Source organism: Bos grunniens, chromosome 20, assembly GCF_055505025.1.
Source record: "Bos grunniens cultivar Pamir isolate PY7600 chromosome 20, Bosgru_T2T1.0, whole genome shotgun sequence".
Lineage (NCBI taxonomy): Eukaryota > Metazoa > Chordata > Mammalia > Artiodactyla > Bovidae > Bos > Bos grunniens.
The window spans coordinates 29,594,515-29,622,256 of NC_141184.1; the positions used below are offsets into that span (position 1 = coordinate 29,594,515).

At 38.8% G+C, this 27,742-nt stretch overlaps 1 protein-coding gene across 5 annotated transcripts in view; it reads left to right on the forward strand.

Moving 5' to 3' along the window:
• Nucleotides 1–27,742, forward strand: part of CDH6 (cadherin 6) — a 150,185-nt gene that overhangs the window by 114,537 nt on the left and 7,906 nt on the right. For 3 of the 5 annotated variants that reach the window (XM_086362532.1, XM_086362534.1, XM_086362533.1), the window contains 8 exons: nucleotides 2,793–2,912; nucleotides 5,847–6,014; nucleotides 9,566–9,753; nucleotides 11,927–12,180; nucleotides 18,850–18,986; nucleotides 22,298–22,419; nucleotides 23,479–23,596; nucleotides 23,728–23,979. In XM_086362532.1, coding sequence (XP_086218658.1) covers nucleotides 2,793–2,912; nucleotides 5,847–6,014; nucleotides 9,566–9,753; nucleotides 11,927–12,180; nucleotides 18,850–18,986; nucleotides 22,298–22,419; nucleotides 23,479–23,596; nucleotides 23,728–23,979 — 1,359 coding nt within the window. Of the gene's footprint in view, nucleotides 1–2,792; nucleotides 2,913–5,846; nucleotides 6,015–9,565; nucleotides 9,754–11,926; nucleotides 12,181–18,849; nucleotides 18,987–22,297; nucleotides 22,420–23,478; nucleotides 23,597–23,727; nucleotides 23,980–24,464; nucleotides 25,127–27,742 lie in introns of those variants that run through there. The other 2 variants (XM_086362536.1, XM_086362537.1) reach the window with 1 other exon arrangement.

The following is a 27,742-nucleotide window of genomic DNA, read 5'->3' on the forward strand; positions in this document are numbered from 1 at the left end:
ATTGGGAAAATGTGAATTTTTCTGAAATTAAGAAAAAAATCCTACTGACATCATTGTTAACCACATTAAAACACTTCAGGAGAGACAGTGACAAATTTTCAACTACTTGTGTAAAGGGTTATTTTAAGTTTCACTCGGTGTCAAGTTCAAAAGGGCTAGATTGCATAATAAAAACATTTCCATCATTCTGTGAGTCAGATATCAAGGATATTTCAGTTCACAGTTCCAAGACTTGAACAATAGCTAATCTACAGAAATGATTATAAAACATCCAAATGTTTCTCATGAAGAAGTTGCTCATCTCATTACTTGAAGTTGCTTTGTTTTGTTAGAAAAATCACAAGTCATTACCAAAGTGGAGGATTAGAATTCTTTTAAACAGATTTGTTCAGAAAAAAATATTTTTCATCTGTGTGGTAAAGGGCAAAAAGAATTAATGAAAGACTGTCTGGTCATCAGCAGCATGCAGAGCAGCTAAAGCCAGATGTGAAAAGTGTGACTGTACAATATAAGGGGCACCATTTGCTTCTGAAGCCATTATAGAGTTAAATATGTTTTATCAATATTTGGGTGGTAGCTGGCAATAACAGGTCTTGAGGAAAAGAAGGCTTTTTCCAACTTGCACACAGGCGCAGTTATGTTGATATTCATCATTATCATAAATTAACAGGGCATTATCGTGAGCATAAAGGCATCCTAGAGGAGTCACATAAAGGTAATGGGACAGCAACAAGGTGGTATAGATGGGCTCTGGTACCAAATGGACCGGAGCTTGAAACTATCACTACTAATAAGCAACTATGTAGCCTTAGGTAAATAAACGACTTGGTGTCTCTGACCCTCCAGTTGCATATCTATAAAAGAAATAATAAACATCAACTCCTAAATCCTTACCATAAGAATGAAAGGAAAAAACAAGTGCACAGCCCCAAGTACCACATCAGCAACTAATAGGCACTCAAAATATCCAGATAATCATATTCTAAAAGCAATCAAATTTTGCATTGATGTCAAGTAAGAACATAGGTGTTTGTTGACTTCTACTATTAATTCTCACTCTAAAAGCTTATGCTTTCATTCTCCCCTCATTCCTTGCTAAATTACAAGGATGGATGCTCTATCTCATGTATCAGCATCCAAGAGTGTGCCTCCCTAAGACAGTATAGTGTATTAGTTCAATAAATAGAATTGGTTAGATATTATAAAAGTAGGGTGAAAATTCCAGTATTCCCTAACTGTGACTTCCCTACCCTGTTCGTGGACAGGAGAATTCTATCAGTATGTTTACTCTGTCTAATATGAATACCAAAAATCATCCATAAAATGATGTTACTCAGAGGGTCTTACCTTTTTAGGAAGTCACAGACCCCTTTCAGAATCAGGTAAAATCTATGGCATTTCTCCACTGTGTCATATCCATCTAGGCATACACACAAAAATTTGCATGGAATTTCATGGGGATTAGGGGTACTTTGAAGGTTATTATTAAGTATGGTCTCTACAATAAGAATGCCAATCTGAAACAACATAGCTTAATTTGTACATTTAATTATAATCATCTTTGGGGATTATAAATTCAGGATGTGTATTCTCCACTATTCCAATTAATTCTTTACTTAATCCAAAACTACTTCTCTTAAGGTTCAAGAGAAGGTCGTTCAACATCTTATATTCTATCAAATAGATTTATCACCTAGATGCTTTTATTTATAAGTAACAGAAAACCCAGTTCAAATTGCTTTAAACAATGAAAGTGTTTATTGGTCACATTAAGTCTAAAAGCAAAGTGGACTTTGAACATAGTTTGATTTGGATTCTAGCTATTTCTCTGTAATTTTGTCCTATTCAGCTTTGCCTCAGACTGGCATTGCCAAGATCACAAAATAGCTGCTGCATTTTCAGGCTCCACATCAGCACGTTACATTCAGGGAGCAAAAGCACCTATGACACAACAAATTTTCAGCAAAATCACAAATGGCCCTCCAACTGAACAATACCTAAACTAATCCTTGTAGAGAAAGTAGTACAAGATGCCAATAGATTTAGGCCTAGACAACTTGAAAGAATCACTGTAGCAAAAACCCAATCAAATCTCACCCTTGGAGATGGATTGGAATCAGTTCCACCCAAAGTCATGATCCTTCCCATGCTCCCCTTTAATTTAATCCTTGTTGTTTTTAGTCACCAATGGGAAATGAATCTCGCTCAGTCATGTCTGACTCTTTGCGATCTCATGGACTGTAGCCCACCAGGCTCTTCTGTTCATGGGAATTCTCCAGGCAAGAATACAGCAGATGGGTAGCCATTCCCTTCTCCAAGGGATCGTCCCAACCCAAGGATCAAACCCAGGTTTCCTGCATTGCAAGAAGATTCTTTACCAGCTGAGCAACCATACCCAATTCTTTTGCAGCCCCATGAAGTGTAGCCTGCCAGTCTTCTCTGTCCATGGGATTTCCTAGGCAAGAATACTGGAGTGGGTTGCCATTTCCTTCTCTGAGGAATGATCCCAACCCAGATATCGAACCTATGTCTCCTGAATTGCAGGTGGATTCTTTACCACTGAGTCACCTAGGAAGCCCAATTTAATCCTTTCAATATTTATGAATGTTGCTCACATTCCTTCAGAATAAGAAATCCAAGGTTTTTTAGCCTAGCATCCTATTGTGGTTCTCCACTCCCTGGCCATGATAGTTTGGTATAGAAGTATGATTGTGCTTTTTCCTAATGTGTGGGTATTGAGGATCCATAATGAACCCTTCATTTATTTTCAATTCATGTTTCTTTCATTACAGGCACATTTGTTGTCCAAGTCACTGCAACTGATGCTGATGATCCAACCTACGGGAACAGTGCTAAAGTTGTCTATAGCATCCTACAGGGGCAGCCCTATTTTTCAGTTGAATCAGAAACAGGTTAGAATTCCTCTTGCATCTTCTTTTTAAGATATGTAATTTTAATTGACATGCTCAGCTGAGCTAGCAACTTTTAATAAAAACAATCAGTGTGATTGAATTTTCTTAGATTCATCTCCAAGCACCAGTGACATATTTGTAAACATGACATCCAGATCATTTTAATCAAGAAATCTGACAATGGATCTTTCATATACTGTGTTTATATAAGGGAGATTTGGAAAAATTACACATTACCTTACTATTTCCTCCAGTTTGAGATAAAACTAAAAGGCCAACCCCTTTTGATAGCCAAGATGGTTGTTTGCACATATTCTGATTCTTCTTTTTCTAGTTACTTAGTAGGATTGCATCTCTCTACCTTACAAGAAAGCTAGATGTAGCCATGTGATTTATTTGGGGCAATAAAATGTGGTAGTCATATGAGTCATTTCCAAGCAAAATTTGTAGACCTGCTGCATAATCCACCATTTTCCCTCCCACTTGCCACAGTGATCATGGATGGAAACCAGTATCAAGTGAGTCTTCAGCCTGAATGTCTAAAGGTTATCATGAGCAGATTTTCTTTCTGGCCTACTCAGAGCACTTTAGTTTTGTTAAGCCACTGAGATTTTACTTTGTTGGTTGTCACATTGTCTAGCTTATCTTAACTGATACTGCCCTAAAAAAAAAATGGATTGCCTTAACTCTTTTTTCCACATCTTAGTTTTCTGCACTTTCTCCACAAAGTAGCATACTATCTATGATGAATTGTGTTTTAATATATACAATATATACACTGGCTTAAAACTCAACATTCAGAAAACCAAGATCATGGCATCCGGTCCTGTCACTTCATGGCAAATAGATGGGGAAATAACAGAAACAGTGACAGACTTTATATTCTTGGGCTCCAAAATCACTGCAAATGGTGACTATAGCCATGAAATTAAAAGATGCTTGCTCCTTGGAAGAAAAGCTATGACCAACTTAGACAGCATATTAAAAAGCAGAGACATTACTTTGCCATCAAAGGTCCATCTAGTCAAAGCTATGGTTTTTCCAGTAGTTATGTATGGATGTGAGAGTTAGACTATAACAAAAGCTGAGTGCTGAAGAATTGATGCTTTTGAACTGTGGTGTTGGAGAAGACTCTTGAGAGTCTCTTGGACTGCAAGGAGAGCCAACCAGTCAATCCTAAAGGAAATCAGCCCTGAATATTCATTGGAAGGACTGATGCTGAAGCTGAAACTCCAATACTTTGGCCACTTGATGTGAAGAACTGACTCATTGGAAAAGACTCTGATGCTGGGAAAGATTGAAGGTGGGAGGAGAAGGGGATGGCAGAGGATGAGATGGCTGGATGGCATCACTGACTTGATGGACGTGAGTTTGAGTAAGCTCCAGGAGTTGGTGATGGACATGGGTGGCCTGGCGTGCTGCAGTCCATGGGGTCACAAAGAGTCAGTCACGACCAAGCAACTGAACTGAACTGAACTTGTACTGTATAGTAAATTCCACGTGTATTTTTGCTATCGTGTTAAGAGTCAAGTTCCTTTTACACGATTTTCAAGCTTCCGTTATTGTTTGGATGTCAAAACCTTTCTAAGTTACTATATCTAGTTGGAAACCAATGTAAGAGGTGCAATGAACTTGGAAAGAATCCCAAGGAGAAAGAAAATGTTGAGTTTAGAGACAATGAGGATGAAAAATTAGAATTATTCAACCTAAAGGACAAAAGGCTAAGGTGATCTCCGGTATTTAAATAGAGAAGTAATATTATTTGGAGAATAGAAAGCAGTTTCACTTTCACTGGAGCCAGCACCATAGGAAAAAGATTGACCTGTTGTCTGAGGTATTCTGTTAAAAATAAAGAAAGATATTTTCAGTCTCATTAGTCATTAAGCATTGGAATGTGCCACCAGAGAAGGTTATTAAGACTTCAGTGATTTTTGAAAGAATGTGGTTAATTTAAACCTAAGCCTTACACAGAAAGTAGATGAAATTTTAGAAGTTCTTTAAACTAATTATTTTGTAACTACCTAACAATAGAGATAGTTTTTATCTAGCTGAAGAGTGTTGGTCACTGCTAGGACCTGTTGAACTAAAGTTTACCTCAGCTTTAGGGAAAAGATACTCTAGGATCATACAAGATGATTATTATAAGAGAACCAATACTGTTTTCATAAGACCATAGTTCTGTGGTTTAGAAGATCCTCAGAACATTCATTATGGTGGGTATATTTGAAGAGGCATCAGTCAATTCCAATCAGTAAAGTGAAACTCAAGAGTCAGTGGTAGTATACACACATACATATGCATGCTCAGTCAAGCCCAGCTCTTCTTGACCCGATGGACTGCAGCCCGCCAGACTCCCCAGTCCTTGGAATTTCCCAGGCAAGAATACTGGAGTGAGTTGCTGTTTCCTTTTCCAGTGGGTCTACCCATCCAGGGATCAAACCCACGTCTTATGCATCAGCAGGCAGATTCTTTACCTGCCTAGCCATTAGGGAAGTCTTTTCAAGTATACATGACTTTCTTAACAATTTCCTCATAATACACCTAATTGTCTTTTATTCTACTGTGGCATAGTAGTATACCACTGTGCCACATGCCAAGTTATGTTTTGCTGTGTCATCTTATCACACTTAACAGTTATACAACTTACGGTCTACATTACTGAAGGATGTGATTTACATTCATTTTCATTCTTCTTCCATCATAGGTGAATGAGTGTGTGTGCGTGTAGGTTTTAATGTATCTACCTCCCCTATGTGGTTTTAATTGCCTTCAGTACAAAGGTCATCTATAATCAATCATCTTTATGGTCATCCATGATATCTGCATAGTGTTAGGCACATTGTGGGTGACAATCTATGTTTGTTTGCATAAATAAATAATTTTGGAAAGTATTTTTACTACATCCCTTTCCATTTCTGAATTTCATACCCACAGGTATCATCAAGACAGCCTTGCTCAACATGGATCGAGAAAACAGGGAGCAGTACCAAGTGGTGATTCAAGCCAAGGATATGGGCGGCCAGATGGGAGGATTATCTGGGACTACCACGGTGAACATCACGCTGACTGACGTCAATGACAACCCTCCTCGGTTTCCCCAGAGTAGGAACATTTGATTGAATGACTTTCTTCAGGGAACTTTTGTAAAACTGTAACTTTAAGAATGATATTTATTTTTTCTTTATTGTTATTAATTGCCAAAGTTAGTGAACTTAGTAAGAACTGGCACATTTATTAACAATGAGCTGACAGTACTAATGCTCAGTAGATGTAAACGTTTATCAGTAATTAACTGAGCAGTTGTCTGATATGTCTGTTATTATAAAAGCAATATCATTGTTTTATTTTTCTTTATTAATAAGACTACTACAGACATAAATATGCTTGTGCAGAACATATGTTTACAAGCATGCTGCTATTTGTTAGGAAGAAATCGACTGTATATTTTGTGAATTTAATCAGGCATATAATCTCCTTTAAGTCTTTGCAAGGGGAGGATTTATCATTTTACTGTTTCTAAAAATAAAACTGTAGAAATAACTATGTACTTAAACCATTTGTGCTCATAAATAGTTTTCCACATGATGGTTAACTGAGTTACCGAAAGTCATTTCTAAAATTTTTAACAATCATGATTAGATAAGACGGAAGATGAAGGAAGATAAGTGCCCACTCTTAAAGCAATACACTTGACCTTTTCACTTATAGACCTCAGGAGGTACTGGTTTTCATGTCATTTTTCTTCCAACATCAAAATTCCTTTCTGACCATAAGTCAAAGTCATGTCCGAATCTTTGCAACCCCATGGACTACACAGTCCATGGAATTCTCCAGTCCAGAATACTGGAGTGGGTACTCTTCCCTTCTCCAGGGGATCTTCCCAACCCAGGGATCGAATCCAGGTCTCCTGCATTGCAGGCAGATTCTTTACTGTCTGAGCCACTGGAGAAAACTATGTAATACCTGAATCCGTTCTTCTAGGAGAAAATAGTTGCCCATCATTATGTACAAAACCTACTTACTCAAATGTGGCCATTTTTTTAAAGCCAGTCAACTGATTAAGAGCTTCTCTTATAATGGAGATACACATGGATCAACAAGAAATACTTATATTTTCTTTACTTTTTTAAAAAAAAATTATTTTTTATTGAAGGATAATTGCTTTACAGAATTTTGTTTTCTATCAAACCTCAACATGAATCAGTCATAGATATACATATATCCCCTCCCTTTTGAATCTCCCTACCATCTTCCTCCCCATCCCACCCCTCTACATCGATACAGAACCCCTGTTTGAGTTTCCTGAGTCATACAGCAAATTCCCATTGGCTATCTATTTTATATATGGTAATGTGAGTTTCCATGTTACTCTTGCCATACATCTCACCCTCTCCTCCCTTCTCCCCATGTCCATAAGTCAATTTTCTATGTCTGTTTCTCCATTGCTGCCCTGTAAATAAAATTCTTCAGTACCATTTTTCTAGATTCTATATATATGTGTTAGAATATGATCTTTATCTTCCTCTTTCTGACTTACTTCACTCTGTATAACAGGTTTTAGGTTCATCCACCTCATTAGAACTGACTCAAATGTGTTCCTTTTTATGGCTGAGTAATACTCCATTGTGTATATGTACCACAGCTTCTTTATGCATTCATCTGTCAATGGACATCTAGGTTGCTTCCATGTTCTAGCTGTTGTAAATAGTACTGCAATGAACAATGGGATACACGTGTCTATTTCAATTTTGGTTTCCCTGGGGTATATGCCTACAAATGGGATTGCTGGGTCATATGGTGGTTTTATTCCTAGTTTTTTAAGGAATCTCCATACCATCTACTTTTTTCAAGTATTTAATCATAGTTCAGTTCAGTTCAGTCACTCAGTCATGTCTGACTCTTTGTAACCCCATGAATTGCAGCACGCCAGGCCTCCCTGTCCATCACCAACTCCCGGAGTTCACTCAAACTCACGTCCATAAAGTCAGTGATGCCATCCAGCCATCTCATCCTCTGTCATCCCCTTCTCCTCCTGCCCCCAATCCCTCCCAGCATCAGAGTCTTTTCCAATGAGTCAACTCTTTGCATGAGGTGGCCAAAGTACTGGAGTTTCAGCTTTAGCATCATTCCTTCCAAAGAACACCCAGGACTGATCTCCTTTAGAATGGACTGGTTGGATCTCCTTTTAGCTAACTGCAAAAACAGAATAGCTAACTGATTTCTGATTTAATGGGCAGAAGAAAGTTTTTATGAACCCTAAAACATCCATTCAGGAGCCTGACATGAAAAAATCAAGATCACCAACACTTTCTCCCAAAACCTCTTTTCTATGTGGGGATGGCTTGGAGAAGGCGAGCAGGAGGATTTACCCAAAGCTTGTTACCAGGGGACTTCCCCCTCTGCACTCTCTCCGAGAATAAACTGTGCTCCTTTCTGCATAATGTCCCAAGGTGAGGGATAGGAGACTACAGGAAGAGATTGGAGGCACCCGAGTACACTTCCACTTCCCTCATGATAAAACTGGCCTCTTCTATCATCTTATCAAGAATGAGCTCAATACTTAGTGAATTAAATATTATTAAAGTATTATACTTTAGTGGGCTTCCCTGATAGCTCAGTTGGTAAAGAATCTGCTTGCAATGTGGGAGACCTGGTTTTGATCCCTGGGTTGGGAAGATCCTCTGGAGAAGGGAAAAGCTACCCACTCCAGTATTCTGGCCTGGAGAATTCCATGGACTGTATAGTCCATGGGGTCACAAAGAGTCGAAACGACTGAGCGACTTTCACACTTTAGTAGTGTCATAGTGTAAATTTTCTTTCCAAGGCAATTTGTGTAAATGGTGGGTAAAATGTAATGTGTGAGAGTAGGATAACTTTTGTTTTGCTATTTTGGGGTGGAGGGTGGTGCTAAGGACCTGCTAGCCTGGCATACTTGAACTGAAACTCACAAGTAGTCTCCTTTGACTAATTTTCCAACATGAAGACATAAGAAAAGTATATGTCTATATAATAAAGTTTTTAATCAGTAGTATAAATACAAGAATGGGAGCGGTCCATGTATAAAAAGGACACTAATATTTAAAGGAAAAAAAATCAGTCAAACCTAGAAAAGTTTTCAGAGCTTTATTCCTCAATGTATTTATCTATATCCTTAAGTGCAACTAAACCAGCTCCACATATGAGTGAAGGAATCTCATCTCTACTTGGATACATTCTCTGAAGTGCTATAATTTGTTTTCACCTTCAGTTACTATTAGCAATGACAGAAAGAATTCTCAAAGAATACCTAGTAACTGGCTTAAAGTCTCAGTTCAGGTTAAATTCTTTTTTATTCTTTCTGCTAGATTACTGCAGCCTCCTCTAACAGTTCAGGCTTTCTCACAATCACACCATAAACTTGGAAGCCTACTTACAGGACAAGAAGTGTTTTCCCTTTGCCAAGAGACAAGTCATGAAATAGAAGAAATATTCTTAACAACCATGAAAGTAAAAACATTAAAGAGACAAGGGCACCATTAATGATTTTAAGGAAAGCACAAATCTGCCTGCATCCATGGTACTATCTGAACAAACTGCTAGAAAGTGGGTTTTGTTTTTATTATGATGAGGCATAATTAGTCTGTGTTTGACTTTATCTGTCTGGTAATTAATAGGTACATATCAGTTTAAAACTCCTGAATCTTCTCCACCGGGCACACCAATTGGCAGGATCAAAGCCAGCGATGCCGACGTGGGAGAAAATGCTGAAATCGAGTACAGCATTACAGAGGGAGAGGGGCTGGACATGTTTGATGTCATCACTGATCAGGAAACTCAGGAAGGGATTATAACCGTCAAAAAGGTAATGTATTTTTTTAAAATACTATGCAAATGAAAGCATTTATTTTTCTCTGGTCCCCAAGTAACTGGGGGCAATTACATCTCACATGAACATTCCTCTCAAGTCTTGCTTATTAATTTTTTTTAAGAGTAAGAGTGTTGCCTGCATTGCACACATGCTAAGATGCTTCAGTCGTGTCCTACTCTTTGTGACCCCGTGGACTGTAGCCCACCAGGCTCCTCTGTCCATGGGATTTTCCAGGCAAGAATACTGGAGTAGGTTGCCATTCCCATCTCAAGGGAATCTTCCCAACCCACTGACTGAATCCGTGTCTCTTACATCACCTGCGTTGACTGATGGGTTCTTTACCACTAGCATCACTAGGCTGCCCAATTTTTTTTAAAGACCTAGTCTAATTACAGTAAGAGTTCTTTGGTTGGCTTTCAGGAGTTCTCAATAATCTTATGCATTCATTAATTCTATACTTTTTAATAAATTTGTATTTAAAAGTTCCTAAGTAAATAGCATAAACAAATGAAACACATAAAAATACATGAATAAATAGTATAACTGAAGAATAAATTTTAAAACAGACACCATTTGAATGTTGGAGATGCAATAGTACATTCAACAAGATGGTCTCTGCTCTCAGAGAACTGCTCTTAGGGACAAGAAAGCAAATGAACAAAGAAACACATAGAACTACAAATTCCACTACATGCTTTGAAGGAAAGGAGTAAGACAAGCAGTGACAGAGATGGTTTGAATTAAAGAGAGAAGCTATAGAAAGACCACAGAAATAAAGTAACAAAATTTCCCGCAAGCTCTTTAGCTACTTTTTGAAATGCAATAATTAAGATTTTGTATTCTGAATTCCTATTTTTCTCCTATGTAATCACTACTTTGGAACATGCACACGAAAACTTTATGTTCTGAATTCTTATTTGTCCCCTATGTACTTATTTACCCGCAAAACTGTCATGGAGCAGTACACAAAAAAGTGGCAAAAATTAAAAATCAAAAAAAAAAATTAAAAATCAATAAACTGTGTGCTTCAAAGCTAAAAATAATATTAATTTTGGTTACTGTGTTTAATGAGTTCACTTTTGTTGTGTATTGTGTCATATTTTCTCTCTCCTTTGGTGTAATGTTTTATTTGCTGGTAAATATAAGCATAGGTGGATGTAAACAAGAAGAAAAATTTTCCTCTTAAGCTTTGGATTGTATGTCTTAATATCTGGGAACACAATAAAACATGTTTCAGTGACATTCAGATCAATGTTTTATACTATAATATAATTAGGAAGCCCATTAGTGTGCATTAACCTTTTTAATTTTCTTGGTGCCTTATCAGATTCATGCTGAAATTTTGCCTAGCCGACTAAATCACATTCACTAACATCTTGATTAATTGTGTTTCTAGTGAGCCTTGTCATATTATCATCTAAAACTAAAAGTCAGCAATAAGCATTTGGGTTCACTATGTCTCCAGAAGCAGAGATAACTTCTCCTACAGACCTCTGAAAACAATGATCATTGCTTTCTTTGGCAAGTAATTAGCCAGATGCCCTTATCTGGATATCACTTGGAATATTTTAACACCTCATGCCAAAAAAAAAAATTTTTTTTAATCTATTTTATCTAAACAAGGAATAGAAAATTAGGCTGCAAACCAGCAGCTCTCCATCCTAGCTCTGATCTTAGTTCCTCCACCAGGGATCGAACACATGCCCCTACATTGGAAGCACAGTCTTAACCACTGGACCACCACGAAAGTTCTTTGACAAATTTTAAACACTCAGTGACTGTTCAGTTAAAGCCAAATGTGATAACATCTGACACAGAATACTCTTCTACGTATTTGCCAACCTGCCCCTGGTGTGGCTTCTGATAGTCAGATATAAGGACTTTTATAAAAGGGGCCTCTTTAGGTTCTCTCCTGCTTCTAGGTGCCCTCTCCTGCCCATCATAAACTTTCATTCCTGGTGCATGATTTCTGCCCACAATTTCATCAGGATTGGTGGCATCTGAACTCCCATGTCTTTTCCCAACATTATGCTGTGTAGTAATGTCTCAAAGCAATATGATCACATTCATTTATCAGTGGTTTGCATTAAAAATGGCTCATGTCTTGACTTTCTGTGTCTTGACTGCTTTAAACATGTCATTTCTTCCTCCCCTCACTTCCCACAAGCTCTTGGACTTTGAAAAGAAGAAAGTGTATACCCTCAAAGTGGAAGCCTCCAATCCTCATGTTGAACCCCGCTTTCTCTACCTGGGTCCATTCAAAGATTCAGCCACGGTGAGAATTATGGTGGAAGATGTAGATGAGCCGCCTGTTTTCAGCAAACTGGCCTACATCCTGCAAATAAGAGAAGACGCTCAGATAAATACGACAATAGGCTCGGTCACAGCCCAAGACCCAGATGCTGCCAGGAACCCTGTCAAGTAAGCACGCTTCTGTGACATGTCTCTTCCATAAGTTTGTTGATTTAAATTCAAATATTCACTTGCAAATTGGAAAGGATGAATCCTTTTTTCCAATTAGTTGTATCTTCCTTTAAAAACTACTTTAAAGTACTTTTACTACCTTTACACTTCTTGCACAATATAAAATATTATTTTAGCAACTAAATAAACCTTAAAAACTCAACATTTGGGGATTGCCCTGGTGGTTCAGTGGCTAAGATTCTGCCCTCCCACTGCAGAGGGAATGGGTTCGATCTCTGGTTGGGGAACTAAGATCCGTATGCCTTCAGTCAGCCCCCAAAATTATATTTTTAATTTGGGAGGAAGGCATAAAATGAGCTGTAAGGAGTTTATTGCTTATATGGGAGTGGTACAAGGTAATGCAGTTGAATGGGCTGGGATTTCTTCTCAGGTCTTAGATTTGTCAAAGTTGGTGGAGGAAGCACTTTTAACAAAAAAGGCACTAGGCTTGAAAGTCTGTTTTTCCAGTGTGGAAGAACCTACCATATAACACTTACAGGCAGAATTATGCTCCATTTGGATGCGTAATTTTTTTCCTTTTGCAGACATGGATAAAAACAAGCACAGTTTCATGATATATGTCTGGGAAATCATGGGGAAATTAATAGAGTTGAGTCCAAATATATACCAAGTAAGCAAAGCTCTATTTTCCCTGTACATCTTCACTGTAAATTACATTGTAAGAAGGCCTCATGGCTCTTTGAGACCATCATTGCTTAAGTATGCTAGAATCTTATCACAAAAGCACTGGAATCCACAGCTTCAAGCCTTTACCCATAGCTTAGTTGACTCGCTGAGGAAAGAGCTAAACCAGAATAATATTGTGTCTATTATTCCCCGTGAAGAAAGTAAGCAGGCTGAGAAGTTGTGCCAGTGAGTCCAAAAATTTCTGCTCAGGGCACTTGCCATGTGTCAGGCTTGTTCCAGGCACTAGGGATATGAGTGAGAATAGTACCCAGTCCTGATTGCAGGGAGCTTGCATTCTAACTGGGGAAGACAGAAATAAGCAAACAATAAATATGTGACAATGTTAGTTGCTCAGTCATGTCCAACTGTAGCCTGTCAGGCTCCTCTGTCTATAGAATTCTCCAGGCAAGAATACTGGAGTGGGTTGCCATCCCCTTCTCCAGGGTATCTTCCCAACCCAGGGACTGAACCTGGGTCTCCTGAATTGCAGGCAGATTTTTTACTGTTTGAGCCACCAGGGAAGCCCTGTGATATGTCAGGTGACACTAAAGTGTAAGCAGCAAAATAAGACAGAGAAAACAAAGGGTGGGATTTCCCTGGCAGTCCAGTGGTTAAGACTCCATGCTTCCAATGCAGTGGGCTTGGGTTCAATCCCTGGTCAGGGAACTAAGATCCCCCATGCTGTGTGGCATGGCCAAAAGAAAGAAAGAACACAAAGGGCATCTGGATACTATCTTAGTGCAGTCAGGCCTGGCCTTGCTGGAAATCATTTGAGTAAAGCTTTGAATGAAAGGAAGGGATGAACCACACTAATATCTTGGGGAAGAAGGTGCCAAGAAGAGGGAAAAGCAAGGGGAGGATCTGATATCAGAGCTTGCCGGGCATATGGGAGGAGAGGCCGGCCAAGCTGAGAGCAGTCGCAGATGAAGAGAAATTACGGTATCAGGTATCAGACAACAGAGGTTCGGTAGGTGGTGAGCGAGGCAGGTCCTACTGGGATTTGTGGGCCCTAGAAGGAAATGGCAACCCACTCCAGTACTCTTGCCTGGAAAATCCCATGGATGGAGGAGCCTGGTAGGCTACAGTCCATGGGGTCCCGAAGAGTCGGACACGACTGAGCAACTTCACTTTCACTTTTCACTTTCATGCATTGGAGAAGGAAATGGCAACCCACTCCAGTGTTCTTGCCTGGAGAATCCCAGGGACGGGGGAGCCTGCTGTGCTGCCATCTATGGGGTTGCACAGAGTCGGACACGACTGAAGTGACTTAGCAGCCGCAGTAGCAGCAGTAACCACTGTATTTTATTCTGATTGAGGTAAGAAGCCACTGGCAAGCTTTGAGCAGACTTAACTAATCCAAAACTACTGTCTAAATGGATCGCATTGGTTGTTGTGTGAAGAATATTTTTTTTGCAGATGAAAGACTTTGAGGTTCTAAGGCAGTTGTTTCCTAACTTTTCAGCCACTGAGCCCTTTGTTCAAATGAAATCTCATGGCAAGTCCCACAACTAAAACACAGAAATGCCTGGCTTATTTTCAGAGAATAATTTTAAATATTTGGGAAAAGAGACTTTCTTGTTTTATCATTCTACTGGAATATCTCCTTGGATTGCATGATGGGCAACCCAGAGTAGCCACATGAGAGCTCATGGGTCAAGGGCTCCTCCATATACATTTAACATTATTAATAAGGAAAATGGGCTTCTCGGGGAATGCTAGTGGTAAAGAACCCACCTGCCAATGCAGGAGACATACCAGACATGGGTTCGATCACTGGGTCAGAAGATCTCCTGGAGGAGGCATGGCAACCCACTCCAGTATTCTTGCCTTGAGAATCCCATGAACAGAGGAGCCCGGAGGGCTACAGTCCATGGGGTCTCAAAGAGTGGGACACAAGTGAAGCAACCTAGTACGCAGCACGCAGCACACATGCAACAAGGAACTTAAACAATGGCCTTTGCTTACACAACAGGAATAACCTTGAGTACTTTCACAACGTGCTTTTACTCAAAGTTTGTGTGCTGCATAAGAAAACAATCTTAGTAAGTCAATATCAAGACCAATTTAAATGGGCTAATGCTGGAAGTTTATAAATACGAACTTTGATTACCTCTTTGATCAGTCAAAATATTTTTAATGAAAGAGATAATGTCTTCTGGGAATTTAGGCTGCATTTTTGTATCTGTTTTACTTTTACACCACATACCACTTTTACCCATTGTATTTGTTTCATTATAGGAAGTAGTTAGCTTGTCAGAAGTTAGGTTGGCTGTCAACTAATTTTAAGATTTTTTCTGCCAGTCTTTCTTTGGTACATATGGATTTCATGTAGGGACATAGATTGAAAGATAAAAATATATATAGATACATTGGTACATAGATGTATGTTCCAGTGGTTTCTTATATAGGAGAATTATAACTGATTCTTATATTCAGAAAGTACAACCATATATAGTTTTTGGTTATTCAAGACATAAATATGGAACAATTAAGTGTTAGATGCCATCTTAAGTATAATTAATACTAGAGAATTCTTTCCCAAATGTTAATTTATCATTATTTTAGCACAAATCTTTACTTCTTTGCTGCTGCTGCTAAATCGCTTCAGTCGTGTCCGACTCTGTGTGACCCAATGGACGGCAGCCCACCAGGCTCCCCCGTCCCTCAGATTCTCCAGGCAAGAACACTAGAGTGGGTTGCCATTTCCTTCTCCAATGCATTAAAGTGAAAAGTGAAAGTGAAGTTGCTCAGTCGTATCCGACTCTTTGCAACCCCACGGACTGCAGCCTACCAGGCTCCTCTGTCCATGGGATTTTCCAGGGACTCTTCGCAACCCCATGGACTGCAGCCTACCAGGCTCCTCTGCCCATGGGATTTTCCAGGCAAGAGTACTGGAGTGGGGTGCCATTGCCTTCTCCGCTTTACTTCTTTAGTCACATAAAATAATTTCCTTTCAACAACTTTATATCACGTGTCCTTTGATTTACATGGAAGTCATAAAATGTCACTCTGAATACTTATTCTGAAAATTTTACATGCAAATACATCATCTTTTCCTGACCCACAAAGCCCCCTTCAGGATACATAAGACAAATTATTGAATCACAGAATACAATAAAGTTCGAGGGGAAAAAAGGAGGTACCTAGCAGAATGATCCACTCTAATCATGAAGAATTGATTACCTTTTTCCTTACCAGTTATTATGACAATTAATATGACTGACAGTAAATTTCTGAATATAAGTAGAAATTACTTTGGAAAGAAAAACAACAAACAAATGAGGCTTTGTGTGACTCAAGTGAGTCACTTTCCTAAACAACGTAGACATTTTAGGTCTTCTAATGATTTTTAAGTCCCCCAATTAAGGAAAGAAAATAATACAGAATTATGATATTTCCTAAATAGTCCTCTCTCTTTAAAATCAAAAGCCACCTTTAGGACTTCCCTGGCAGTTCAATGGTTAAGACTCTATACTTCTACTGCAGGGGTCATGGGTTTGATCCCTGGTTGGGGAACTAAGATCTTACATGCCACATGCCTGGCCAAAAAAATTAAGCAAGTAAATAAATAAAATGAAAAGCCACCTTCAACTAAAACTTCCTCACCCTTTATTTCAAAGTTTGATTGGAAAATATGATTACTTGTAAAACTTAAAACCATAGCAAGAAGGAAAGAGACAGAACAAGAAAAGATTTCTGCTGTGTATAACTGTTAGAGCTTATAAAAGCAATAAGCAGCATGTCTTAAGCTTGACATTTTTCATGAAAGAAAAATATATATTTGTAGAAAATAATTAAATTCCTTACAAAGGCTATGAATACTGCGATTTCCTTTTTGGTAATAATGTCCTATAAATATTTGTCATCTTCAAATTAAAAATGAAGAAAGGTGATCAAACAAGTTCATTGCAATTGATTAAATTCTTAATAAATGCTGATTCATGACATAAACGACAAAACAATAGCTCTTTCATCTGTTTCAATACTTTTGATAATAAGATTTATATAATCTTATAATTTATATAATCTTATAAATCTAGATTTATATAAACTGAAACTAAAATTCCAGCTTGATATATATGTATCCATTGTGAACTTCATTAATTCTCTTTAAAATCAGGTTTAAATACCCTACAATAATTGAATATCTATTTTTCAGACATCTGCTAGATGATGAAAAGAGATTTTATTAGGATAACATATATTGTTTATTATTATTCACTAGTAGTACTTTAAAACAAAATAATTGAAATAGAATCTTAGAATATAGTACACTATTTACAAGTTAGTAACAAATTTTTTTTTAATGCATAATAATTCCACACATGTATGACTAGGTAAGACATTTACTTAAAATATATTTCTACTGAGCTGACATCTTAAAATCTCCTATCATGATGTACATTTTGAGAATGCAGCTGAAACGGGCAACTTTTTTGTTCCTAATAGCCTTCACATATCAACTTTCTTCTGAGTTTTCTCTTTAGGAATCCTCTATAAAACAGGGTGTATTATATATTTTCCTCTTACTTATGGCTATTCCAGAAGCTAGTGATAAATTTATAAAGAAGATAGCATTTCTCAAAGTCTACTCCTCTTCCATGAATTTCAGTGTTGAAGACTGTCCTTTTTTGGTTTCTAAAACACCTCTTGGTTTTCCTTGAATTCTCCAAACCCTCCTTTTTAAATATGTATCAAATTCTTACTCTGCTCTAGGCACTGTTCTAGTCCCTGTGGGTCTCTGTTCCTGTTCGTCCTTTAAGCAACTCAGTTCCTCGCATTTTTCCCTCTTCTCCTCTTAGACAATTGACTAGAAAATCCAGATTGTCAGTCCAAATGTTTATTTATCTTGAGCTTCCTGGACTTTCCTAAGGCACCTCAGCCTCAGCATGTCAAAACTGATCTTCCCCAAATCCTCTTCTTCATGCCTATCATTTGTAATATCACCATCCAACCATTCTTCTAATTCAGCCAGTGATCTTTATTAAGCATGAGTTGGACAGTGACACTCCTCTGCATAAAATCCTTTGGAAGATCTACATCAAGTTCAAATAAACTCCAACCCATTCCCATGGCCAGCCCATCCCTCTACAGTCCCAACTGTGAATCTCTTTCCAAGCCTATCTCCTAACTCCCTCTCCAGCCTCACTAACCTCAGCCACATTTACCATCTTTTGCTTTTTCAACAAAATGATTTTTAAAATAAAAATGAGTAATAGAAAAATAGCCAATAATCCTACTTATGCACACACACATGTTAAAGTTCTAAAGATCTAAAAAGTTAAAACATAACAATTAGTATATAAACTTGATCCAAATTACATTAAAAAAATTTGGTGATGATACTCAAAAATCATACAACTTGTCTAGTGGGTTCTATTAAGACCTCAACTGTAAAGCAGTAATTTCTCAGAATATCTTCCTTAATGTTCAGTTCAGTTCAGTTCAGTCACTCAGTTGTGTCTGGCTCTGCGATCCCATGGACTGCAGCACACCAGGCTTCCCTGTCCATCACCAACTCCCGGAGCTTGCTTAAATTCATGTCCATTGAGTTGGTGATGCCATCCAAGCATCTCATCCTCTGTCATCCCCTTTTCCTCCTGCCTTCAATCTTTCCCAGCATCAGGGTCTTTTCCAATGAGTCAGTTCTTCGCATCCAGCGGCCAAAGTATTGGAGTTTCAGCTTCAGCATCAGTCCTTCCAGTGAATATTCAGGATTGATTTCCTTTAGGATGGACTGGTTTGATCTCCTTGCATTCCAAGGGACTCTCAAGAGCCTTCTCCAACACCATAGTTCAAGCATCAGTGTTAAGTTACAGATTTTCAAATATGTGCTAAAGGTACAAAAAATTTCATGTAACCGATATTCTGGAATAGTTTTAGGATGTAAAAATAACAAATACAAAGAAAACCTTCCTAAATTCTACTCTGCATTTTCAGGTATTCTGTTGATCGACACACAGATATGGACAGAATATTCAACATCGATTCTGGAAATGGTTCAATCTTTACATCGAAACTTCTTGACCGAGAAACACTGCTGTGGCACAACATCACAGTGATAGCGACAGAGATCAGTGAGTCCACCCTTTTTCCTCTACCATCCCCAGTCCACAGAGAGCATTTCAGCAAGGGCTAGTGAAGCCTGGCTGGAACTCGTCACTGCGTATTGATGATCCTGCTCAATACATATTGAAGGAGAGAGCTCTGTAATGATTTGTACTAAATGTTTCTTCCAAACACCTGTTGGTTCAATCATAAATGCAAAGGCAACTGTGGAAGTTCTGTAATTTGGGAACAATAAAATGGGAATGCATCTCTCAGTCTAGGTACATGTTGGATTTGATTCCAAAATGCTTGTAAATCAGAGTGTCACACAAGCTGCTGAAAGAAATGGGCTCCCGGTTAGACACTGTATGTGTGTGTCAGTAGTGGGGGAGTGGGGATCAAGGATAACCTACAATGTAGGCATTGCTTAGAAATAGTTCTTTTAATTTCAGCAACATAACCAGTATTATTTTAGCAACATAATTATATGAGAAGAAAGAAAATGATGAATTTAGACAACAAATATTTGTCAATCTTCTGTCAGTTAGCTCTCTCTACGTGCATTTTTAAAAAGAATTGCTATATATAAGCTTTCATTGCACTTTATCAATTAATATATACCAACACAATATTTATTAATTAATATTTGTTTATCAAGGAGGACTTAGTATAGAAATCTTTTGGCTATTCACCTCTTAGCTTTCTGTAGAATGTCTGTTTCAAAATTGTTACAGAATTTTTTTTTTTTGAGTTGCTCAGTCGTGTCCGACTCTTTGTGACCCCATGGACTATACAGTCCATGGAATTCTCCAGGCCAGAATACTGGAGTGGGTAACCTTTCCCTTCTCCAGGGGATCTTCCCAACCCAGGAATCGAACCAGGATCTCCTGAATCGCAGTCGGATTCTTTACCAGCTGAGCTATCAGGGAAGCCCTGTTACAGAAGAGATATCAATTTTTACTTTTCCATGGAACACCAAATGAGCAATACTAACCATCAAGTAATCCACAGAGTATTTAGAATGAATTTTATCACAGTCTCCATTAAATGTAAGGCAAAGAAAAACACTGCCAAAGGGATACGTCAAATAATTATACACAGTGAAACCTGTGTAATATATACACAATGTGTAGACTTAAGTAAATTAAAGAAAGAGGATTTTTAAGATAGCATTTAAATGTTTAAAAATAGACATCTTAGTTATAGCTCATTTTTTAGCTTTTGTTTTTAGAAGTTCAAATGATTTTAGCTCAGGTATCTAGTGTAAAATGGTCCATATCAAATGGTTTAATACAGTAATATTCTTTGTCAGTATAACTCATGCAATTTGAAGTGGCTGAAAGATATTGAGTAGAATAATAAGTAACCAATGTGGACAAAATGAAGCATTGCTTCTGTGTAGTGGTAAGAATTTTTCATTATACATTTGTCAGGTAAGAATTCGATCTTCAGAATTTATGTGGAGGGACTACTGTGGATACAAATGACAGAGCGCACTTAAAGCGTTAAAATTACAAAATTATTTCCCAGTTAAAAAGGGTCATTTTTATAACATCATGAAATTTTATTTTTTACTGAGGTAGTCATCTTAAGTGTGTTTTAAGCTTTGCACTTAAAAATTTGTTTTTAATGTTTACTGTTTCTATGATATATTTGAAAATACTAGTGATAAAGGCCTTTTAAAACTCACCTTTGAAGCTCTGACTTTGGAAGAATAATGTGAGCAGTATTTTAGATGCAAAGGAACCTAAGAATCTTATTGTCCAAACTTTTTCAGTACCTTTTATGCTAAGAGTCAAGCTTGTATTAAACCAGCTCTCTCTCACTCCAGGCCAGTGTACTTGCCATTTCCTTGACCTCGAGAGCCAGAAACACTCACATGGCTTAACCCATCTCTTCATTCATGTCTCTATGCAAATGGCATCTCATCAGAGAAGCCAGTCCTCGTCATCCCACACAAAGCTGCATCTCCGTCTCTCTCCGGTCCCTTTTACCTGTTTAATTTCTCCATAGCATTTGCCATCTGGCACATTATATATTTATGTGTTTACAGTTTGCCTTCCTCCTTTAGAACAAAGCTCCAGGAAGCAGGATCTTTGTTATAGTCCCAATGTGTCCCAGCACCCCAAATAGTGGCTGGCACAAGCTAGTACTAGATGCTCACTAAATATTTATGATGAGAACAAACAAATAGACATATGAGTGAATGAATGAAAAGACCTGAGGTGAGAGACTCCAGCCCCTGATTCTTAGAACAGGAACCTATCTTCCATACTTCCCAGGAGATTATCAGAGATGACAGCAAAAACACTCCATTTACTGCAGGTCTTCAAACACTGATTAGGCTCTTTCATTATATGAGATGAACAGCCTCAGTTTTGTGGTCAGACAGACCCAAGTTTGAATCTAGGATCCACTCTTTATTATTAATTTCTCTGTGAATGTGAACAAATTACCTAACTCCTCCATGCCTCATCTATAATATAATGAGTTTCCTCATCTATAATATGGGGGCAATAATTATATCTATCTCAGAAGTTTATAAGGATTAAATAAAATAATATAACAAAGTGTTTAGCACAATGTCTAGCTCTCAAACTAAAAAACTAAGACCATTCACAATCATTATTATCCCATTCCTTTTTCCTTCTGTCCACAGAAAAGCCTACTTCCCTGGCTTCCTTTAAAATCTGCCTCTAAAATTCCTTTTCTGGATAGCTCTTCTTTATTTTCTGTTAATCTGGGATTTATTATATGATTGCACTGTATGGGCTTCCCTGGTAGCCCAAGAATCTGCCTGCAATGTAGGAGAATCCGGTTCGATTCCTGGGTCGGGAAGATCCCCTGAAGAAGGGATAGGCTACCCACTGCAGTATTTTGGGGCTTCCCTGAGGGCTCAGATGGTAAAGAATCCACCTGCAATGTGGGAGATCTGGATTCAGTCCCTGGGTTGGGAAGATCCCCTGGAGGAAGGCATGGTAACCCATTCCAATACTCTTGCCTGGAGAATCCCCTTGGACAGACGAGCCTGGTGGGCTCCAGTCCATGGGGTCACAGAAAGTCATATACAACTAAGTGACTAAGCACAGCACAGCACTGACTGTACATAAAGGTAGCTTTGTCCCCTATATATTTCCTTCAGGTGTATCCTCGTCCAGAAGTACCAAAGAATCGAATTCTACCTTTTTGTGACTCTGATGATACTGTGGTACTCACTGTGGTACTCACAGGAGCCTTGGGGAAACTATGTATGAATGAGAAAGGAGTGAGTAACCATCATCTAAATGGGATCGCCCATCAACATATAAATGCCTGTTCCTTTCTTTTGGGCATTTTGCAGATAATCCAAAGCAGAGCAGCCGAGTACCTCTATATATTAAAGTCCTAGATGTCAATGACAACCCCCCAGAATTTGCTGAATTCTATGAAACCTTTGTCTGTGAAAAAGCAAAAGCAGATCAGGTGAGTTTCATAAGAAAGCAAATTAATTAACTCAGACAAATTTAGATCTTCTAATAATTCAGATGATACACAGAGCTGAAGGCAAGTTTTGAATTATCTATGAAATAAATGCCAAAAAATTAATACTATAAATAAGAACCATGATGAATGTTTAACTTGCATAAGAGAACAAACAGTTTTTAAAAACAGGAAGTTCGTTAGTCTCACAGACTGATGCTGATCCCAAATTAGTCTTAAGTTTTCATGAAAATATATCAGTCATTGCATTATTGGAAAAATCTTTATTGGTGAGCAGATACTTTTAATTACAATATATACTGAAAAGTACTAGCTAGAACATATTTTACAATTGCCTATAATTCATAGTTTCATTTATTTACATTGCCCATCTGTACAAGTAATACAAATTCATGAATGTTTTACTGTTTTACACATTTGTCCCCACCTGAAATCAGTCTTTTCTGCCAGTGATATAAAAATTATGTTAGTTTGTCAAAATAGAAATGCACTGTTAAAATACATGTTAAAATGGGACTCTGAAGTTGTGGGTTTTATATTCAAACTAGCTCTTTAGCAAGTCAATTGCTTATGTATATGCCAAGCTTGCATTTCTAAGCAAGCTGTCCAAAGAGTGCCTCCCTTTACTTAAGTTGCAATGTTGTCATAAATCGCTGTGATATTTTAAGCTTGTTATCACTGTAGGGCTATGTTTCTCAACCCAGGTGATTTTGCCCCACACCCCCACCCCACCCCTCCCACCCCCGCCAGGGACATTTGGCAATATCTGGGGACATTTCTGGTTGTCACAAGGAAGAGGGTACTACTGGTTTCAACAGATGAATTTAGATTTGCTGCAATAAATACTGTTGTAGGGCTGTCCCTTGCTCTATTTCCAGCCAATCAGTTCTCTGCCTAGGGTGGATTCATTGTAAGTTTTCTAGAGGCTATCATTGTAAAATTAAAATTAGATATCATTGAGTTAAGCAATTTACTGCAAAGCTGTAAGAAACTCTTTTGAGTTAGTAAAACTTGATAACAGCTTTATGGTTTTGATTTCAGTTGATTCAGACCCTACGCGCCATTGACAAGGATGACCCTTACAGTGGGCACCAATTCTCGTTCTCTTTGGCCCCCGAAGCAGCCAGTGGCTCAAACTTTACCATTCAAGACAACAAAGGTAAATGAGCCCAAGCTGCCTGTCTGTCTATATATTTATGTCTGTATCTATATCTATCTAGTCTCATCAGAATTGATCCCATATATAACATGATTTCTGCTTCCATTCACCACTTTGCTTTCCGGTTCCAGACAACACGGCGGGAATCTTTACTCGGAAAAATGGCTATAACAGACACGAGATGAGCACCTATCTCCTGCCTGTGGTCATATCAGACAACGACTACCCAGTCCAAAGCAGCACTGGGACAGTGACTGTCCGGGTCTGTGCATGTGACCACCAAGGGAACATGCAGTCCTGCCATGCGGAGGCCCTCGTCCACCCCACGGGACTGAGCACAGGGGCTCTGATTGCCATCCTTCTGTGCATCGTGACCCTACTAGGTAAACTGCTTCTCCCTGCATCCTATCTCCCCATGCTGAGGGGCACACACTGTTACTGTGGCTCTCTAGATTTATCCGCCTCCCCCATTAAGGCATACAGCCTGATCTAGGTGAGTAGAGTTATGTGCTGGGAATCTTATGTGTGTTCACCCATGAACTAGTTTTTGCTTGAAAAATGGCTTTGGAGAATGAACAGTTGTGAAACTTGCCCATGTCTTCCCCCACTGAGGGAGTCGTTCCACCAAAAGAATCTCTTGTCTATCAGGCTGGGAATGAGTTGCAGGGGGATTTGAGGGCAATATAAATACACCCTTTCCATTTCATTTGTTATTTAATATGTAACCTGGCGAACATTCAGTTTTCAAAGAACAAAAGTTGTTGGGTGTGGAGTATATATGATGAAGGCCATTTCCATCAAGGTAAAGTTTAAAGATCAATGAGAAACTAGAAAGAGAACTGCAATGACTTTTTTTTCTCTCATACAGGAAAATAAATAGTGGTGAATTTTCTTGAACTCAGCAAACTTGCTTGGATCCACCCACTTGAATAACTACCTTCTTAGCATTGCTCTCTGATTACCACATACACAATGTCTATTATTTCTCAGACTCTCAAAAAATAACTTCTGTGACTAAGGAAATAAATCTGGGATCTAAAAGAAATGAATGTAATCAAACGTCTAACAGTGATTTGACGGAAAAATTTTTATCCCCAACCAACTAATTAAGCACACAAGTTGAGCTCGGAATGCTCAAAAGTCCCTTGATTGTTATGAAATAAGAGATCAAATATTAGCTAATGCACCCCTTCAAAAAATAAAAGTTAAAATTTGTAAAACTTGCCTACACCATGGAGGGGAAAGTAAGTCAGAGTTAACCTGGATTTCACAGAGGCGGACCAGGGAGTCTTTTTTTTTTAATGGCAATGTAGTGACTTTGAGAAGAGGAAAGGAAGACTTCCATTTCTCCAAGAAGAGAACGCCTAGGGATCCCTGCTCAAGAGTTTCATATCCCAGGTTGACTCTGCTAATTATCACAGAGCCTTGAAACCTGGCTACAGAACTGTGATTCTCTTCATCAACTAAGAGTTGGAGGAAGTATTTTAAGATATGAGGATAAATAAAAACTGACAGTTTGCAAAGACAAAACAGTGTTCTAATGGTGTGAGTCTGTAAATGTTGTTTTCCAAGAGAAAGATATGAATATTCTTTTTTGGTTTAAAAAAAAGAGGTTTTTAAATTTATTTATTTTTATTTTGTATTGGGGTATAACTGATTAACAATGTTGTGATAGTTTTAGGGGAACAGCAAAGGGATTGAGCTCTACACATACCCATTCTCCCTCAAAATCCCCTCCCATTCAGGCTGCCACATAACATTGAGCACAGTTCCCTGTGTTATACAGTTCCTTGTTGGTTATCCATTTTAAATGTACCAGTGTGTACACGTCGATCCCAAACTCCCTAACTATCCCTTCCCCCCACCATCCCCCCTGGTAAAAGAGGGTATTTTTAGAAGGGCTAAGCCTGGAGGCTGTATCATATAGAATTCCATGGATCCCTGGTCTATGGAGAAAGAGCTGGTCTTCATCTCATAGAGGTCACACTTCCCTTCTCTCATCATCTACCCACTTTCTCCACCCTCTTATTTTCCTTCTAACCAGCTCTCTATGACCTCTTTTTTCATCTCCTTCCTCCAATGAATTTGCCGTCTCCTCATTACTCCTAATTTGCCTCCGTGTTTCCCACATCTTGTCTAGTCTCTTTGTAATTCTGTACCTAATTAAAAAGGAGAAAATGGGATCTAACCTTTATTAGACTCACATCATAGGCTAGACACTGGACAGGAGGGTTTACAAATGTTTTTCTCACTTAATCCTCAGAACCATCTGGTCTATATTTATCTGCATCTTACATATGAAAGCTGAGGTTCCAGGATGTGAAGCTAAGTCACACAGCTAACAGGTGATAGAACCAAGTTTCAAACCCAGGTTTTTGCCCCCCAAGCCCTGGTGCTTCCACACTGTACCCTACTTTCTTTACAAGCTTATAGAATGCAGTGCAACTTCCACACTGAAAGAGAGCTTGAACTAAATATGAGGTGACTGAACAAATCTGGGAGCCTGTAAGAGGAAGAAAGTGGCATTGACGTAGGAGGAAATCTGCCATCAAGAAAGTGGATCATGTGGCATCTGTTGTTTTTGTCAATAAAGCAACAGTAAAAACAACTACATCTTGTGCCTCTTTGGTGCTTTCGAGTTGGCATAACTTTCGCATTGGGCACTGTGTTATTGCTTCTCTTTTACAGAGAAAGAAACGGACTTAGAAAGGTCAGATTGTTTAATTGAATCTAGGTCTGCTCATCTCAGATACCTTGCTACCTTCTTGTTTTATGATGGGATTTGAACACAAATTGGTCCAAGTACTCCAGCCCCAAAATTTCACTGCGGTCCTCTGGCCTCAAGGGGGGAGAGAAAAGGAAAGGGTCAGTTACTGGGAAGACAGCATATTAGTTTCTCAGAGTGTTTTTATTCCAAGTGCTTAGAAGTCATACCTTCAGTTTATAAAAGTTAGCTTTGGAAAAAAGACCTTCCTTTTAGATGATTATGCTCTCAAGAAATTCTGTTAGATGTGCCTTGGGCCAGGAAGAAAAGACAGGCAATTGTAGCAGTAGGAGAATTAGGCAGTGCACAAATGCCTTTGAATTACTGAACATGCCCTCTGTCTTCTCGACAATTGCACTTTCAGGTGTGCGTAGGACTAAAAGACAAGATACGGGCAACTTAAGCTAGGGAAGAATTAGGAAGTGATAAATGCCTGCTATCTTGCCTGAAATGGTGGAATGAACCTCTGTCTGTCAGAATTTATTTCTCTGATAGACAGTTAGCTTGATTCTATTCTCTGTTCTAAAGAATGGCCTTACTTACAGCCCTCTGTTTTGCAAATCTGTGTCACACTGGAAACTAGCATAAAAGGTAGATTAAGGGACTTCCCCTTAGCTCATTTGGTAAAGAATCCATCTGCAATGCAGGAAATCCCGATTCAATTCCTGCGTTGGGATGATCAGCTGGAGAAGGGATAGGCTACCCACTCCAGTATTCTTGAGCTTCCCTTGTAGCTTAGCTGGTAAAGAATCCACCAGCAATGCAGGAGACCTGGGTTCAGTCCCTGGGTTGGGAAGATTCTCTGGAGAAGGAAAAGGCTGCCCACTCCAGTATTCTGGCCTGGAGAATTCCATGGACTGTATGGTCCATGGGGTCACAAAGAGTTGGACATGACTGAGCCACTTTTACAGATCTCCTTTGACACAAGGGACTTCCTTGGTGGTCCAGTGGCTAAGACTCCACGTTCCCAATACAGGGGACCCAGGTTCAATCCCTTGTCAGGGAACTAGACCCCACATGCCTCAACTAAGAGTTTGCAAGCCACAAGTAAAGACACCGCAACTAAAGATACCATATGCCACAACGAAGACTGAAGATCCCACATGCTGCAACTAAGGCTTGGCATAACCAAATAAAACTTTTTTTTACAAAAAGGTAGATTAAGAGCATCTTTCCACCCAAAACCCTGCAATTTTCCAACCACTTGGACCCCCAGGGTAAAGCGAAGGCATGTGGAGCATCCACAGCCCCACCTGACGTGGCCCTTCCTACTCCTCTCTCCCCACCAACCCCACACCTCACACACTCCAAACACACCCCACTCCATGGCCTTGCTCCTAGCTCTGTCCTCTCCTCCAGACAGCACCCTGGGTAACTCCTCA